Source organism: Bison bison, unplaced genomic scaffold (genome assembly GCF_000754665.1).
Source record: "Bison bison bison isolate TAMUID 2011002044 unplaced genomic scaffold, Bison_UMD1.0 scf7180017864390, whole genome shotgun sequence".
In the NCBI taxonomy this organism is placed as follows: Eukaryota; Metazoa; Chordata; class Mammalia; order Artiodactyla; family Bovidae; genus Bison; species Bison bison.
The window spans coordinates 1,921,542-1,936,863 of NW_011494962.1; the positions used below are offsets into that span (position 1 = coordinate 1,921,542).

At 40.5% G+C, this 15,322-nt stretch overlaps 1 protein-coding gene across 1 annotated transcript in view; it reads left to right on the plus strand.

Annotated features, from left to right (window-relative positions):
• The first annotated feature begins 11,374 nt into the window (after positions 1-11,374).
• PRB3 (proline-rich protein BstNI subfamily 3) overlaps positions 11,375-15,322 on the plus strand; it is a 26,141-nt gene continuing 22,193 nt past the window's right edge. Inside the window, exon 1 of the mRNA XM_010858773.1 lies at positions 11,375-11,462. Coding sequence (XP_010857075.1) covers positions 11,375-11,462 — 88 coding nt within the window. The remainder of the gene's footprint in view (positions 11,463-15,322) is intronic.

Genomic DNA, 15,322 nt, shown 5'->3' on the forward strand with positions numbered 1-15,322 from the left:
TTTCTTTAACAAAACCTGAGTATATTTCATAAAGGAAGTGGTATGCTCCAAAGGAATTTGGAGTTCTTGAGACTTGAGTTTAAATCCTATCTCTTTATGTTAGCTCTGGACTCTTAGCAAGCTGCTTCAGGCCTCAGAGCCTTTGTTTACTCATCCATACAGTGAGGATAATAATAATATCTACCCTAGAGGATGAATATAATGAGTTAACATACATAAAGAAAACCATTTACATCAACAAGTTAACGTTATGGGGAGAAAGAGGATGTCCTTCTCTAGATTAAAAATGAAAAAACTGAATGTGGGAAGGAGCCAGATTTTAAGGAGCCAAAAGCTTATATAATTTAGATTGCTCTCTGTAAGGTAAATAGTTGTTGTACAGTTGCTAAGCAGTATCTTACTCTATGAGACCCCACAGACTGTAGTACACCAGGCTTCTCTGTCCTCCACTATCTCCCAGAGTTTGCTCTAACTGATGTCCACCGAGTCAGTTTTGCTAGCCATTTCATCTTCTGTCACCCCCTTCTCCTTTTGCCTTCAATCTTTCCCAGCATCAGGATCTTTACCAATGTATTGGCTCTTCTCAACAGGTGGACAAAATATTGGATCTTCAGCTTCAGCATCACTCCTTCCAATGCATATTCAGAGTTGACTTCCTTTAGGATCCAACGGTTGATCTCCTTGCTGTCCAAGGGACTCTCAAGAGTCTTCTCCAGCACCACAATTTGAGCATCAGTTCTCTGATTCTCAGCCTTCTTTATAGACCAACTTTCACATCAATACATGACTAGTACAGTAAATAGGAAAACAGTACAAAATGATTAATACAAAATTCCCAGGCTTCTCCCAGGGCATTAAAAGAGTCCTGTGAAATAGGGGATCCCAAATTTTAAGTTGCATCAGCTTTGTAGAAAATGTAAATCTGACCAAATATAACACATAAACATTGTTCAAGTCCTCATTTAAATAAACCAGTATTTGTTGGACAAAAATGTACATTTTTCATATAGCCAGGATATTGTGAGTATAGACTAAGTTTAGCTAGAAGCAAAGAAATTTAGTGAAAATTTAAGAAAAATACAAACTTTTTATTTCCCTTAACATAAAGTTGAGTTTCCATCTAGATTAGTTTACTAAAAAGACAAATTGTATTCCTATAATGTTAAGAGGTTCATTTGAACAGTTCTCAGGACTGTTAAGTGGTAGGTTTGAAACTATGGAACTTTGCTGTAGAAAGCTATATTTGTTAATTGTTAAACAGAAAACAGGGCTAGTATACTTAAAATTATTATTCCTATGCTTGAAAAATATGTTATTTACTCATCAATCTTGTAAAAATTACCCAATTGATTCTGAACTCACAGTCATGTTTTATTTGATGCAGCCAATAAAAAAGCACTGTGCAGATTCTTCTCCTAAAATTATGAACATAGCTAACAGTTGTTTGCCTAGGAAAATAACTTAAAAGTGCAAAAAGACAAAACAAACAAAAAACAACGGAGCAGCAAAGGCTGATTTATACAAGTTCTTTTAATCTATCAAGGAATTTGCTCTTTTAACCTAATGATATTGAAATATTGGATATTGGAATGCTATCAGAATGTTAAGCCAGGAAGTTACAGGATCAGACTAGACATTTAAAAGATCATTAAGTTTTTATTTTAAATTAACAAGTTGCCAGTCCAGGTTCAATGCACAATACTGGATGCTTGGAGCTGGTGCACTGGGACGACCCAGAGGGATGGTATGGGGAGGGAGGAGGGAGGAGGGTTCAGGATGGGGAACACATGTATACCTGTGGCAGATTCATTTCGATATTTGGCAAAACTAATACGATTTTGTAAAGTTTAAAAATAAAATAAAATTTTAAAAAATTTAGTACATTGGACACCTATATTTATTTATGTTTTTACCAATGCCCAAATAAAACTATAATAATGAAATTTTAAAGTAATTAATGGCCAAGGATAAGAAGAATGTGAGAGAAGACAGCAAACAAAAAAGATGAACAAAATTCTGGAATTGGAATGACTAGATGAAAGTTAACATGGAAGTGAGAAGAGCAGTGCAGATCAAAGTACTTCAGAACCCCTGAGATATTGCCTCTTTTAGAATATTGAATTTCCCTCTCCAGAAGTTCATGTTTATCCACATTTAGTGAAGAACTTGTATTTCTAGTTGTTTGATCCTAGAAATTTTGATTTGTTCTTGTAAGTAAGGTTGTTCTCTCTTTCATTCTCTGTCCATTGAATCTCCTACTAATTTTGATACTTACAAAGTACATGGTGTGGGAAAGTCACTCAATCAGATTATGCCTTTATTCTTTGATCTGAAACGTGAACATGATGCCAAAAATCAAAGGGATCTTGTGAAAGGTTTCAGCTATATATATGAAACACGTATGGCTCTGCTGGACACAAAGGAATGATCAATAGACATGTAGCTATACAGCTGTTCATGTAAAGAAGCTTAATATGGGAAAAGGTTAACTTGTCAACCTGCATCTCTGATGCTGTTGCAAAGCAGAAAGACATGAAGGGATGGCGGGGTTGTTCCTGTTCTGAAAATTAACCACAAACTCAAAAGAGAAGAGGTCCTTTTGTCCTCCCTAGGATCTCTCAAACCCTAATGGTTAAGTGCTGGAGCAGTTCAGTGTCATATTTTTGTGTCCTTCTGCCCTCTTTCTTCATGAAATATTTTACTTATATTAACATACTCTCTCAGGGTAGTGGGACCAGAAGTAAATACATGGATACAATCTGGCCTATATTCAGCAGAGCACATAGAAATATTAAATGTGGGTGGGAGTAAAATAAAACAAATGGGCCCCGGAATCTGTATATCTCCATGTAGAGAGAGAGGGGTTTATTACTGTAGTCTCTGTCTCTGAATTACCCCTGAGTGGCCATCCAGCCATTGATATCCCCTAACAAGGCCACTGCCTACTTTGATTACCATAAGTCTTCATGAGAGAACTTCTCTGTCACAGAGAGGCTTTTGTAAAAACACAAATTTTACTTTGTCATACCTCTGGTTAGGATTCTGTATGGGGCTGAAATTGCGCTTTAAATAAAATGTGAGGACTTGGTATCAATACAATGTTAAGGGCCTTATCTTTGTCTTAGGAACTCTGCAGATCATCTTTCCTTTCATTTATGTATGCCAGCAAATTTGGAAAACTCAGCAGTGGCCACAGGACTGGAAAAGGTCAATTTTCATTCCAATCCCAAAGAAAGGCAATGCCAAAGAATGTTCAAACTACTGTACAACTGAACTCATCTCCCACGCTAGTGAAGTAATGCTCAAAATTCTCCAAGCCAAGTTTCAGTAGTATGTGAACCATGAAATTCCAGATGTTCAAGTGGGATTTAGAAAAGGCAGAGGAACCAGAAATCAAATTACCAACATCCGTTGGATCATTGAAAAAGCAAGAGAGTTCCAGAAAAACATCTACTTCTGCTTCACTGACTATACCAAAGCCTTTGACTGTGTGGATCACAACAAACTGTGGAAAATTCTTCAAGACATGGGAATACCAGACCACCTGATGTGCTGCCTGAGAAATCAGTATGCAGGTAAGAAGCAACAGATAGAACTGGACATGGTACAACACACTAGTTCCAAACTGGGAAAGGTGTATGTCAAGGCTGTATATTGTCACCCTGCTTATATGCAGAGTACACCATGTGAAATGCCAGGCGTGGTGAAACAAAATCTTGAATCAAGATTAATGGGAGAAATATCAATAACCTCAGATATGCTGATGACACCAGCCTATAGCAGAAAGTGAAGAAGAACTACAAAACCTCTTGATGAAAGTGAAAAAGGAGAGTGAAAAAGTTGGCTTAAAACTCAGCATGCAGAAAATTAAGATAATGGCATCTGGGCCCATCAGTTCATGCAAATAGATGGGGAAACAATGGAAATAGGGACAGATTTTATTTTCTGGGCTCGAAAATCACTGTAGATGGTGACTTCAGCCATGAAATTAAAAGACACTTGCTCCTTGGTAGAAAAGTTTTGACCAACCTAAACAGCATATTAAAAAGCAGAGACATTACTTTGCCAACAAAGGTCCATGTAGTCAAATCTATGGTTTTCCCAGTAGTCATGTATGGATGTGAGAGTTGAATGCTAAGGAAAGCTGAGCACCAAAGCACTGATGCTTTTGAACTGTGGTGTTGGAGAAACTCTTGAGAGTCCCTTGGACTGTTAAGAGATCAAATCTGTCAATCCTAAAGGAAATCAGTCCTGAATATTCATTGCCAGGACTGATGCTGAAGCTCCAATATTTTGGTCACGTGATGTGAAGAACTGACTCATTGCAAAAAATCCTGATGCTGGGAAAGAATGAAAGCAAGGGGAAAAGGGGACAATGGAAGAAGAGATGGTTGGATGGCATCACCGACTTGATGGACATGAGTTTGAACAAACTCCAGGAGCTAGTGATGGACTGGGAACCTGGCATGCTGCAGTCCATGGGGTCGCAGAGTTGGACACGACTGAGCAACTGAACTGAAGTGATGTCCCTTTACCAGCTTCCTTGCTGCAATGTGATCTCCCAAGTCCCAAACAGAGTCTCAGCATCATCTCCCTTCATTCTTACCAGAAAATGGGCCTTGAACTGAGCTAAGGGCCAGCAAGGCCTCATAGAGCAGGACCAGCAGGTTCTTGGAGGAAGCTCTGGAATGTTCTCAACTCTGTGCTGGGAGAAACCAGGCAGCCTCCTTTATAAAGGGGACAAGAACAATGGAATCTTTGAGTTCTATACTGAACAGTCCTCATCATGGTTTATAGTTGGGACTTAGCCCAGCAGGATGGAGTGGGTAGGCTCTGCCTAGTGTCTCATTTTGAAAATGTTCAGCATGTGAGTTGTGCAAGGTTTTTAAAGGACCGGTGTCCAAGCAGTCAGCACAGATGCTAGAATTATTCTGTCATATTTGTATGTTCTGTGTGTTCCCTGAGACTCTTTCTCTGTCTCCCCTCTGTGTTTTTCATGTGTTTATGTGTGTATGTATGTTTATGTGTTGGCAGTGATCCTACAACCCAATGTGAAGTTGATCAATATCTCTGGCCATTATTATGACCAAACCCCCATCATTCATGGTATTTGGGTACCTATGTATATGATACATAGCAGAACATTCTGATGATATAGAGTTATTTCTGTTTATCTTTGAAGTGTGTGTGGAAAACCCATGCTTGTGCACACATGGAAGGCAGAAGGTTGACCTTCAGTCAGCTCAGGCCGCCAGAGGTCATCTAAGATTCCTCGGTTCTAAAACCAAAGCTTGTCATTTTTGAACAAAGATAACTTAAGACTTTCTATTGTTATTAATAGTCTTTGGATTTATAATATTAAGGAAAATAAAAATAGATACAAATACAACCATAGGATATCTAGAACAGAACAAGATGAATGCAGTTATTTGAACGTGTGTGCTGAGTCTCTCAGCTGTGTCCAATTCTTTGCAACACCATGGACTGTATGTAGCCCGCCAGGCTCCTCTCTCGATGGAGGTTCTCCAGGCAAGAATTCTGGACTGGGTTGTCATGCCTTCCTCCAGGGGATCTTCCCAAATCAGGGATCGAACCCAGGTCTCCTGCAGTGCAGGTTGATTCTTTACTATCTGAGCCTCCAGGGAAGCCCAGTTTTTTTGATAGTTCATATTATTTTATGTTTTTAAGACTTTTTCCATGCTCTTTCTCTTTTTTGAAATCTGGGAGGTTCTAATTGGCTTTATTTCTGCTAGGAAATATTTTTAACCTCCCCTGTCCTGGCCCCCACTGATAATTTAGTGGCCACAATTATGCATTTCAACAAAACAGCCTGATACTCCCTTCAAAACCTTAAATGCATTGTCTTGCTTGATTTGTTGTTTTTCTGTCAGTCTGCATGTTAGAAAATATTTTTTCAGGTTGTTATTCAATACAGGGAAATCTCTCTATAATATTCTGACACTCATTTCTCCCCATTCTCTGTCTGAAGCTTTTTTGCTGCTATTTCCTGGTAAATCAATTCTTCTCCTGTTTATTAATTTTTTATGTGTAGCTGTTTTGCTATGCATTTGGGGCAAATTTTTACCTAATGACTTCATGAGGATCTATTCTATTTGTCACTATTCTTTTACATTTATTTCAAAAATTCAGCACAAGCTATTGTGTTTCCAAAATATTTTAAAATAAACTTTATTTTTTACCATTTATGTATTTGCCTGTACCAGGTCTTAGTAGCAGCATGTGGGATCTAGTTCCCTGCTGAGGAATTGAACCTGGGCTCCCTACATTGGGAGCTCGGAGTCTCAGCATCTGGACCACCCGAGAAGTCCCCCAGATATTTTTTGATTACCTGAATTCCACTTTTCAGTTGCTGGTTATTCTATAGTGTTTAGTATTTAACTTCTCATCCTGTTTTTTTCTTTTTTAATAATTAAGATTAGTTAATATGATCAGTAGGAAGTTATTTCAGAACTAGTATAGAGTTTATGTTCTTGTTCATATTTTGACTTTCAGTTCAGTTCAGTTCAGTCACTCAGTCCTGTCTGACTCTTTGAGACCCTATGAACCACAGCATGCCAGGCCTCCATGTCCATCACCAACTCCCAGAGTTCACTCAAACCCATGTCCATTGAGTCAGTGATGCCATCCAACCATCTCATCCTCTGTCGTCCCCTTCTCCTCCTGCCCTCAATCTTTCCCAGCATCAGGGTCTTTTCAAATGAGTCAGCTCTTTGCATCACATGGCCAAAGTATTGGAGTTTCAGCTTCAACATCAGTCCTTCCAATGAACACCCAGGACTGATCTCCTTAGGATGGATTGGTTGGATCTCCTTGCAGTCCAAGGGACTCTCAGGAGTCTTCTCCAACACCACAGTTCAAAAGCATTAATTCTTCAGCGCTCAGCTTTCTTTATAGTCCAACTCTCAAATCCTACTTGACTACTGAAAGAACCATAGCCTTAACTAGATGGACCTTTGTTGGCAAAGTAATGTCTCTGCTTTTTAATATGCTATCTAGGTTGGTCATAACTTTCCTTCCAAGGAGTAAGCATCTTTTAATTTCATGGCTACAGTGACCATCTGTAGTGATTTTGGAGCCCCCCAAAATAAAGTCAGCCACTGTTTCCACTGTTTTCCCATCTATTTATCATGAAATGATGGGACCGAATGCCATGATCTTAGTTTTCTGAATATTGAGCCTTAAGCCAACTTTTTCACTCTCCTCTTTCACTTTCATCAAGAGGCTCTTCAGTTCTTCTTCACTTTCTGCCATAAGTATGGTGTCATCTGCATATCTGAGGTTATTGATATTTCTCTCAGCAATATTGATTCCAGCTTGTGCTTCTTCCAGCCCAGCATTTCTCATGATGTACTCTGCATATAAGTTAAACAAGCAAGGTGACAATATACAGCCTTGATGTACTCCTTTCCTATTTGGAACCAGTCTGTTGTTCCATGTCCAGTTCTAACTGTTGCTGCCTGACCTGCATATAGGTTTCTCAAGAGGCAGGTCAGGTGGTCTGGTAGTCCCATCTCTTTTAGAATTCTCCACAGTTTATTGTGATCCACACAGTCAAAGGCTTTGGCATAGTCAATAAAGCAGAAATAGATGTTTTTCTGGAACTCTCTTGCTTTTTTGATGACCCAACTGATGTTGGCAATTTGATCTCTGGTTCCTCTGCGTTTTCTAAAACCAGCTTGAACATCTGGAAGTTCACTGTTCATGTAGTGCTGAAGCCTGGCTTGGAAAATTTTGAGTATTACTTTACTAGCGTTTGAGATGAGTATAATTGTGCGGTAGTTTGAGCATTCTTTGGCATTGCCTTTCTTTGGGATTGGAATGAAAACTGACCTTTTCCAGTTCTGTGGCCACTGATGAGTTTTCCAAATTTGCTGGCATATTGAGTGCAGCACTTTCACAGCATCATCTTTCAGGATTTGAAATTGCTCGAATGGAATTCGATCATCTCCACTAGCTTTGTTCATAGTGATACTTCCTAATGCCCACTTGACTTCACATTCCAGGATGTCTGGCTCTAGGTGAGTGATCACACCATTGTGATTATCTGGGTCATGAAGCTCTTTTTTCGTACAGTTCTTCTGTGTATTCTTGCCACCTCTTCTTAATATCTTCTGCTTCTGTTAGATCCATACCATTTCTGTCCTTTCAAGCCCATCTTTGCATGAAATGTTCCCTTGGTATCTCTAATTCTCTAATTTTCTTAAAGAGATCTCTAGTCTTTGCCATTCTGTTGTTTTCCTCTATTTCTTTGCATTGGTCGCTAAGGAAGGCGTTCTTATCTCTCCTTGCTATTCTTTGGAACTCTGCATTCAGATGCTTATATCTTTTCTTTTCTACTTTGCTTTTTACTTCTCTTCTTTTCACAGCTCAGGCCCCCTCAGACAGCCATTTTGCTTTTTTGCACTTCTTTTTCTTCGGGATGGTCTTGAATCTGGTCTCCTGTACAATGTCACAAACCTCCATCTATAGTTCATCAGGTACTCTGTCTATCAGATATAGTCGCTTAAATCTACTTCTCACTTCCACTGTATAATCATAAGGGATTTGGTTTAGGTCATCCCTGAATGCTCTAGTGGTTTTCTCCACTTTCTTCAATTTAAGTCTGAATTTGGCAATAAGTTCATGATCTGAGCTACAGTCAGCTCCTGGTCTTGTTTTTGCTGACTGTATAGAGCTTCTCCATCTTTGGCTGCAAAGAATATAATCAATCTGATTTCAGTGTTGGCCATCTGGTGATGTCTATGTGTAAAGTCTTCTCTTGTGTTGTTGGAAGAGGGTGTTTGCTATGACCAGTGCATTTCTTGAAAAAGCTCTATTAGCTTTTGCCCTGCTTCATTCTGTACTCCAAGGCCAAATTTGCCTGTTACTTCAGGTGTTTCTTGACTTCCTAGTTTTGCATTCTAATCCCCTATTTTGAAAAGGACATCTTTTTTGGGGTGTTAGTTCTAAAAGGTCTTGAAGGTCTTCATAGAACCATTCAACTTCAGCTTCTTTGCATTACTGGTCAGGGCATAGACTTGGATTGCTATGATATTGAATGGTTTGCCTTGGAAATGAACAGGAATCATTCTGTCATTTTTTGAGATTGCATCCAAGTACTGCATTTTGGACTCTTTTGTTGACTATGAGGGCTACTCCATTTCTTCCAAGAGATTCTTGCCCACAGTAGTAGATATAATGGTCATCTGAGTTAAATTCACCCATTCCAGTCCATTTTAGTTCTCTGACTCCTAGAATGTCGACGTTCACTCTTGCCATCTCCTGTTTGACCACTTCCAATTTGCCTTGATTCGTGGACCTGACATTCCAGGTTCCTATGCAATACTGCTCTTTACAGCATTGGGCCTTGCTTCTATCACCAGTCCCATCCACAACTAGGTGTTGTTTTTTTCTTTGTTTCCAGCCCTTCATTCTTTCTGGAGTTATTTCTCCACTGATCTCCAGTAGCATATTGGCCACCTACCAACCTGGGGAGTTCATCTTTCAGTGTCCTATCATTTTGCCTTTTCATACTGTTCATGGGGTTCTCAAGGCAAGAATACTGAAGTGGTTTGCCATTCCCTTCTCCAGTGGACCACATTCTGTCAGACCTCTCCACCATGACCCATCCATCTTGGGTGGCCCCATACAGCATGGCTTAATTTCATTGAGTTAGACAAGGCTGTGGTCCATGTGATCAGATTGACTAGTTTTCTGTGATTGTGGTTTCAGTCTGTCTGCCCTCTGATGCCCTCTATCAGCACCTACTGACTTACTCAGATTTCTGTTACTTGGATGTAGGGTATCTCTTCACAGCTGCTCTAGCAAAGTGCAGCCGAAGCTCCTGACCTTGGAAGTGGGGTAGCTCCTCTCAGCCACATTTTTAGGTAGGTTGATAAGAAGTCCAGGATCCCTGAGGAGAGAGGTGTCTGGGGTTTTAGAGGAGGAGATAGGAGTCTGGAATTCTCAAGGAGGAGGAAAGGACAAACTTTTTTTTTTCTCTCCATTCCTTAGTCTTAGTCACATAAAACTTTTTCTTTCTTCTTCTTCTTTTTTAAGCCTGGAACTGATGATTACACAACAAGCAACTCAGTTTAAACTCTGTTTATATGGATTATATAACAACAATGTATCCTGCTTGAGGACAGTTTCTCCTTCCTGAAAACTTTCTGACTGGTCCTGAAATTCTTAGAGTGTATATTATGAGAGTATGTCTGGTACAATCTTTCTATTGTTAACTTCTAATCCTGTTATCCTAAAATAGAAATTGTGGGAGTGGGTCTGGTAAAATTTTTACAACCTTGAGACATTCTTTTGATTTATTGTAATAACCAGTTTAAAAAGTATATAACTCCCTTGCTTAGACTCATAAGGGGGGCACTCTCTGTCCACCTTTTGATGTCTATATCAGAAGCTTTCTCTGTCCCTTTTCTTACTTTAATAAAACTCTGCTACACAAAAGCTCTTGAGTGATCATGTCTGGTCCCAAAGCCAAATCTTCTTTGGAGATCATGAATCCAACATTTTTTTACTGTAAGCTATCATCTTGGGGGCTCATCCAGGATCTTCAGGACAAGGTAAGAACACTCAGAGCTCTAGCCTCTCTGCTTTCTCAGTATACACATTATCTGCTTTACTTTACTAACTCTTCAGTGTGCTTGTGTGAGTGAATGACACACCCTGCATGAAGCAAGTTATGAGCCCTGCTCTGTGGTTTGCAGTGCCTCATAAGGACTGAAGGCAGCCACCAAAAGGGAAGCCTTTATGTCAGGGGTTTATACCGACCTGCCAATGCCAAGGACACCTGCAAGCAAAGGGACCAGAAATGGGCAAAACGTGTGGGCCAAACTTTCCTTTCTTGGTCAGCTTTTCCTGCTCTCTTTGACCATTTCATAATTGTGTGGGAATTTAGAACTACCAACCTGATCTGTCGGATCATAGACTTTTAATGGACCCGTGATTCATGCTGTTACTATATACTTTTACTTAGATCCCAAGCTTGGTAGTTATGGAACCCAGACTTGCTAGGAGCATGTTTAGAACTAATTGGAACTAGTGAGTCTTTGTCATAGCTGTTCATCCAGACTGGATGGAAGCTCTCCTAGCAAGCATGAGGTTTCTAAGAAAATACGTTTGAAATCCCAGTTTGGAAGTACCATGGGCTTCTTCCTTTGGTAGCACTAGCTCTTAGTGTATTAGATAAAGCTCTGCAGTGGCTTACTGATGTGGCAATGATTCATCACTTCTACTGCAGTCAGGACTGTACTCAGGAATGTGAATGGGCACATGGAAGACAGAGGCTTCCCCTAGTAGTACAAGCTTGGGAAACATTCTGTGAAACTACTCTGCCAAATCAAACAAAGGTTGTGGTGGTATGGAAGTAGAAATCAATTCGGGATGCCATCAGGTCTACCCCAGGTGCATCTCCACACCGCCTCAGGTGGTAGAACCTGAAGGGACTAGTAAGGCGCTTGGGTCGGTAAGGGACTGACTAAGTCCAGCCAGGGAAGGGAAGCTTCAGTGAAAACTCTGTCTACACCCCAACCTATAGCAGGGAGGGGCACCACCAGTGGAAGGAAGCAAAGGCGCTGGTTGCTGCTGTTTTCTCTCTTACAGATGAGAGCTACTCAAAGTTCCAGACTCACACCCTTGGATTGTGTCCTGAAAAATGGATAAGTTTGACCCCCAGAGTTTAAAGAAGACATGCCTGACTTTCTTCTGCAAATCTGCGTGGCCACATCATCCATTGGAGGGCAGCAGACAATGGCCAGTTGAAGGGTCTCTTAATTACGATACTGTTTTACAACTAGACTGGTTCTGAAGAAGACAAGGGAAATGGGTAGAAGTGCCATTTGTGTTACCCTTTTTCCTTCTGCAAGATATGCCAGACTTATGTCCTAAGGCTACAGATTTGGATGTATAGCCTTCAGATCCCTCCTGTCCTCCTACACTGCCTCTGCCTCTGTACCCAGGTCTCACAACTGGGCAAGCTGAAGGTCAAGGAATCCCTCCAGGAAGGGGTGCTTCTGTCTCGATAGAAGTTCAAACAACCCCAGGTCCAATGCAGCCTCAGACTACTTTGGTGTCAAAAGGAACTCAGACAGTCAAAGTAGAGGAGGTACAGACAACCAAAAATAAGGATGAGACATAGGATGAGAAAGAGGATGAGGAAAAGCAGATTTCTCTAATCTATCCCTGGGAACATATGCGAAGGGTAACTAGAAGGACCACACAACTTACCACCTCTTCAGGAGCCTCCCCCCAAGAAAAATAACTAATCCATAAAAATCCATAAGCCCTTTTCTTACCTTGAGGTACAACAAATAAAGAGAAATCTTGGAGACTATCTAGAGGATCCTGAAAAATACATAGACACCTCTACAGGACTAACTTTACTTTATGAGCTTACTTAGAGAGACTTAATGTATGTATGTATTGGGACACATGCTTACTCCTGACTTGAGAGCTCCAGTTTTGGGAGAAGCTACTGCCTTTGGAGATGGATGGCTTGAGTGTGAGGCAAGGGGAAAGAGGGACCCTCCTCCCTACAGGGAGCCAAGCAGTTCCCATAGCAGAGCCAGATTGGGATTATCACAAAGAGAAAGATAATTTTCATGAAGAGAAGACAGCATACATAAAGGACTTATTTTAGGATAAAGCATGGAGCTCTGGAAGAATAGAAAGTGTTTCAATGGATGGAACATGGGGGAAATGGGAGAGGGATTAAGACATAATTTCAATATGTATTGAGATGAAACTTTGTATCCAAAAGCCTTTAGAACTAACTTCTAGTAAACAGGTAATGCAGAGGATAGAGAATATGAAGTGAAATAACCACATAGCTTTCCCATATTGCCAAATGTGGATACAGCCCCCTTTCTAGAATGCATCCATTTTTGTGCCAGGAAAAGAAAGCAATCTGCTCAATCACCTTGCAAGGGCACAGTTACCTGTAGAAAACCACAATTATCAGGAAGCCTTCCTGTAATATTATCTGCAACCCATCAGAAAGTCCCAGACTTATATGCATAGCAAGGGACCTACCCATCCACACTGGTCAAGGGACCTGTTCTGTGGGATTTCCAGCTCACTATGTATATGGCTTTCCCTCACATACCCCAAGCACACCATTATAACATTTCACTAGGTGGCCAGAGCGTTAAATGAACCTGTTTCTGCCAGTACAGGAAACATAAGAGATGTGGGTTCAATCCCTGGGTGAGGAAGATCCCCTGGAGGAGGGCATAGCAACCCACTCCAGTATTCTTGCCTGGAGAATCACATGGACAGAGGAGCTTGGCAAGCTACAGTCCATAGGGTCGCAAAGAATCAGACACAACTGAAGTGACTGAGCACACACACACAAATTGAACAATTATATAAAGGCTACACTAGTTCTGAAATAAGTGGCAGCTGATGATATTGATGAATCTCATTCTAAAATAAAAGGACAAGCAGATAACTATTCAACATAATAGAAAACTGAAAAGAAGAATGTAGATAATTTTTAAAAATTTGGAAGCACAGTACTTGTGAAATAAAAGAAACATAATAGTGAAGAGGAGAAAGGCCTGATTCAGATGATCAAAGAAAGGAATTCCTCCAAAATGCATAGCAAAAAAAGCTAGATAAGAGAGGGGAAAAAAAACAAAAGCAAACAGAGAATTCATTCCAGATAAAATATCAACAAATAAGGTCAGATAGAGAATGGGGAGATATGAGTATCAAAATATTGCACAGAAAATATACTTTGTTGAAGAACAAAATGAGAAAACAAACTCTAGTGTAGAAACTAACTGAAAAATAGAAGATTCATGACATGCAATTGAGGCTTTAAAGGGGCTATCAGACTATCTTATTGGAGTATGTGATTGCAGCCATTAAATTATCCAGGGGTGGGAGTTAAAAATACTTTCTAGAAAAAGAAAATCCAACCAGAATCTTACAAAAGATTCTAGAAAAGAGGAGTGACATGTTAGAATTTTTAGGGACATAAAATGACATGATCCACGCCTCATTCTAGGAACTATGTATTTATTCATTTCTTCTGTCCTAGAGTCTGTGGTGGATTTCCTATCTACATTTGCATTTACTCTGGGACTTCCCTGGTGGCTTAGATGGTAAAGTGTCTGTCTACAATGTGGGAGACCTGGGTTCGATCCCTGGGTGGGGAAGATCCCTTGGAGAAGGAAATGGCAATCCACTCCAGTACGATTGCCTGGAAAATCCCATGGACAGAGGAACCTGGTAGACTATAGTCCATGGGGTTGCAAAGAGTCAGACATGACTGAGCAACTTCACTTTCACTTTCCTTTCCTTTTCTCAGTATCATATCTTGCAAGAATATTATTAGGTATAGAAAGCGGTTCAGTTCAGTTCAGTCGCTCAGTCATGTCCGACTCTTTGCGACCCCATGAATCGCAGCACGCCAGGCCTCCCTGTCCATCACCAACTCCTGGAGTTCACTCAAACTCATGTCCATCGAGTTGGTGATGCCAGCCAGCCGTCTCATCCTCTGTCATCCCCTTCTCCTCCTACCCCCAATCCCTCCCAGCATCAGAGTCTTTTCCAATGTCTTTTCAACTCTTTGCATGAGGTGCCCAAAATACTGGAGTTTCAGCTTTAGCATCAGTCCTTCCAAAGAACACCCAGGACTGATGTCCTTTAGAACGGACTTGTTGGATCTCCTTGCAAGGGACTCTCAAGAGTCTTCTCCAATACCACAGTTCAAAAGCATCAATTCTTCGGTGCTCAGCTTTCTTCACAGTCCAACTCTCACATCCATACATGACGACTGGAAAAACCATAGCCTTGACTAGATGGACCTTTTTTGACAAAGTAAAGTCTCTGCTTTTGAATATGCTATCTAGGTTGGTCATAACTTTACTTCCAAGGAGTAAGCGTCTTTTAATTTCATGGCTGCAATCACCATCTGCAGTGATTTTGGAGCCCCCAGAAATAAAGTCTGACACTGTTTCCACTGTTTCCCCATCTATTTTCCATGAAGTGATGGGACCAGATGCCATGATCGTTTTCTGAATGTTGAGCTTTAAGCCAACTTTTTCACTATCCACTTTCATTTTCATCAAGAGGCTTTTTAGTTCCTCTTCCCTTTCTGCCAAAAGGGTGGTGTCATCTGCATATCTGAGGTTATTGATATTTTTCCCAGCAATCTTGATTCCAGATAAAGTCTGACACTGTTTCCACTGTTTTTCCAGTGCTTCTTCCAGCCCAGCGTTTCTCATGATGTACTCTGCATATAAGTTAAATAAGCAGGGTGACAATATACAGCCTTGACGTACTCCTTTTCCTATTTGGAACC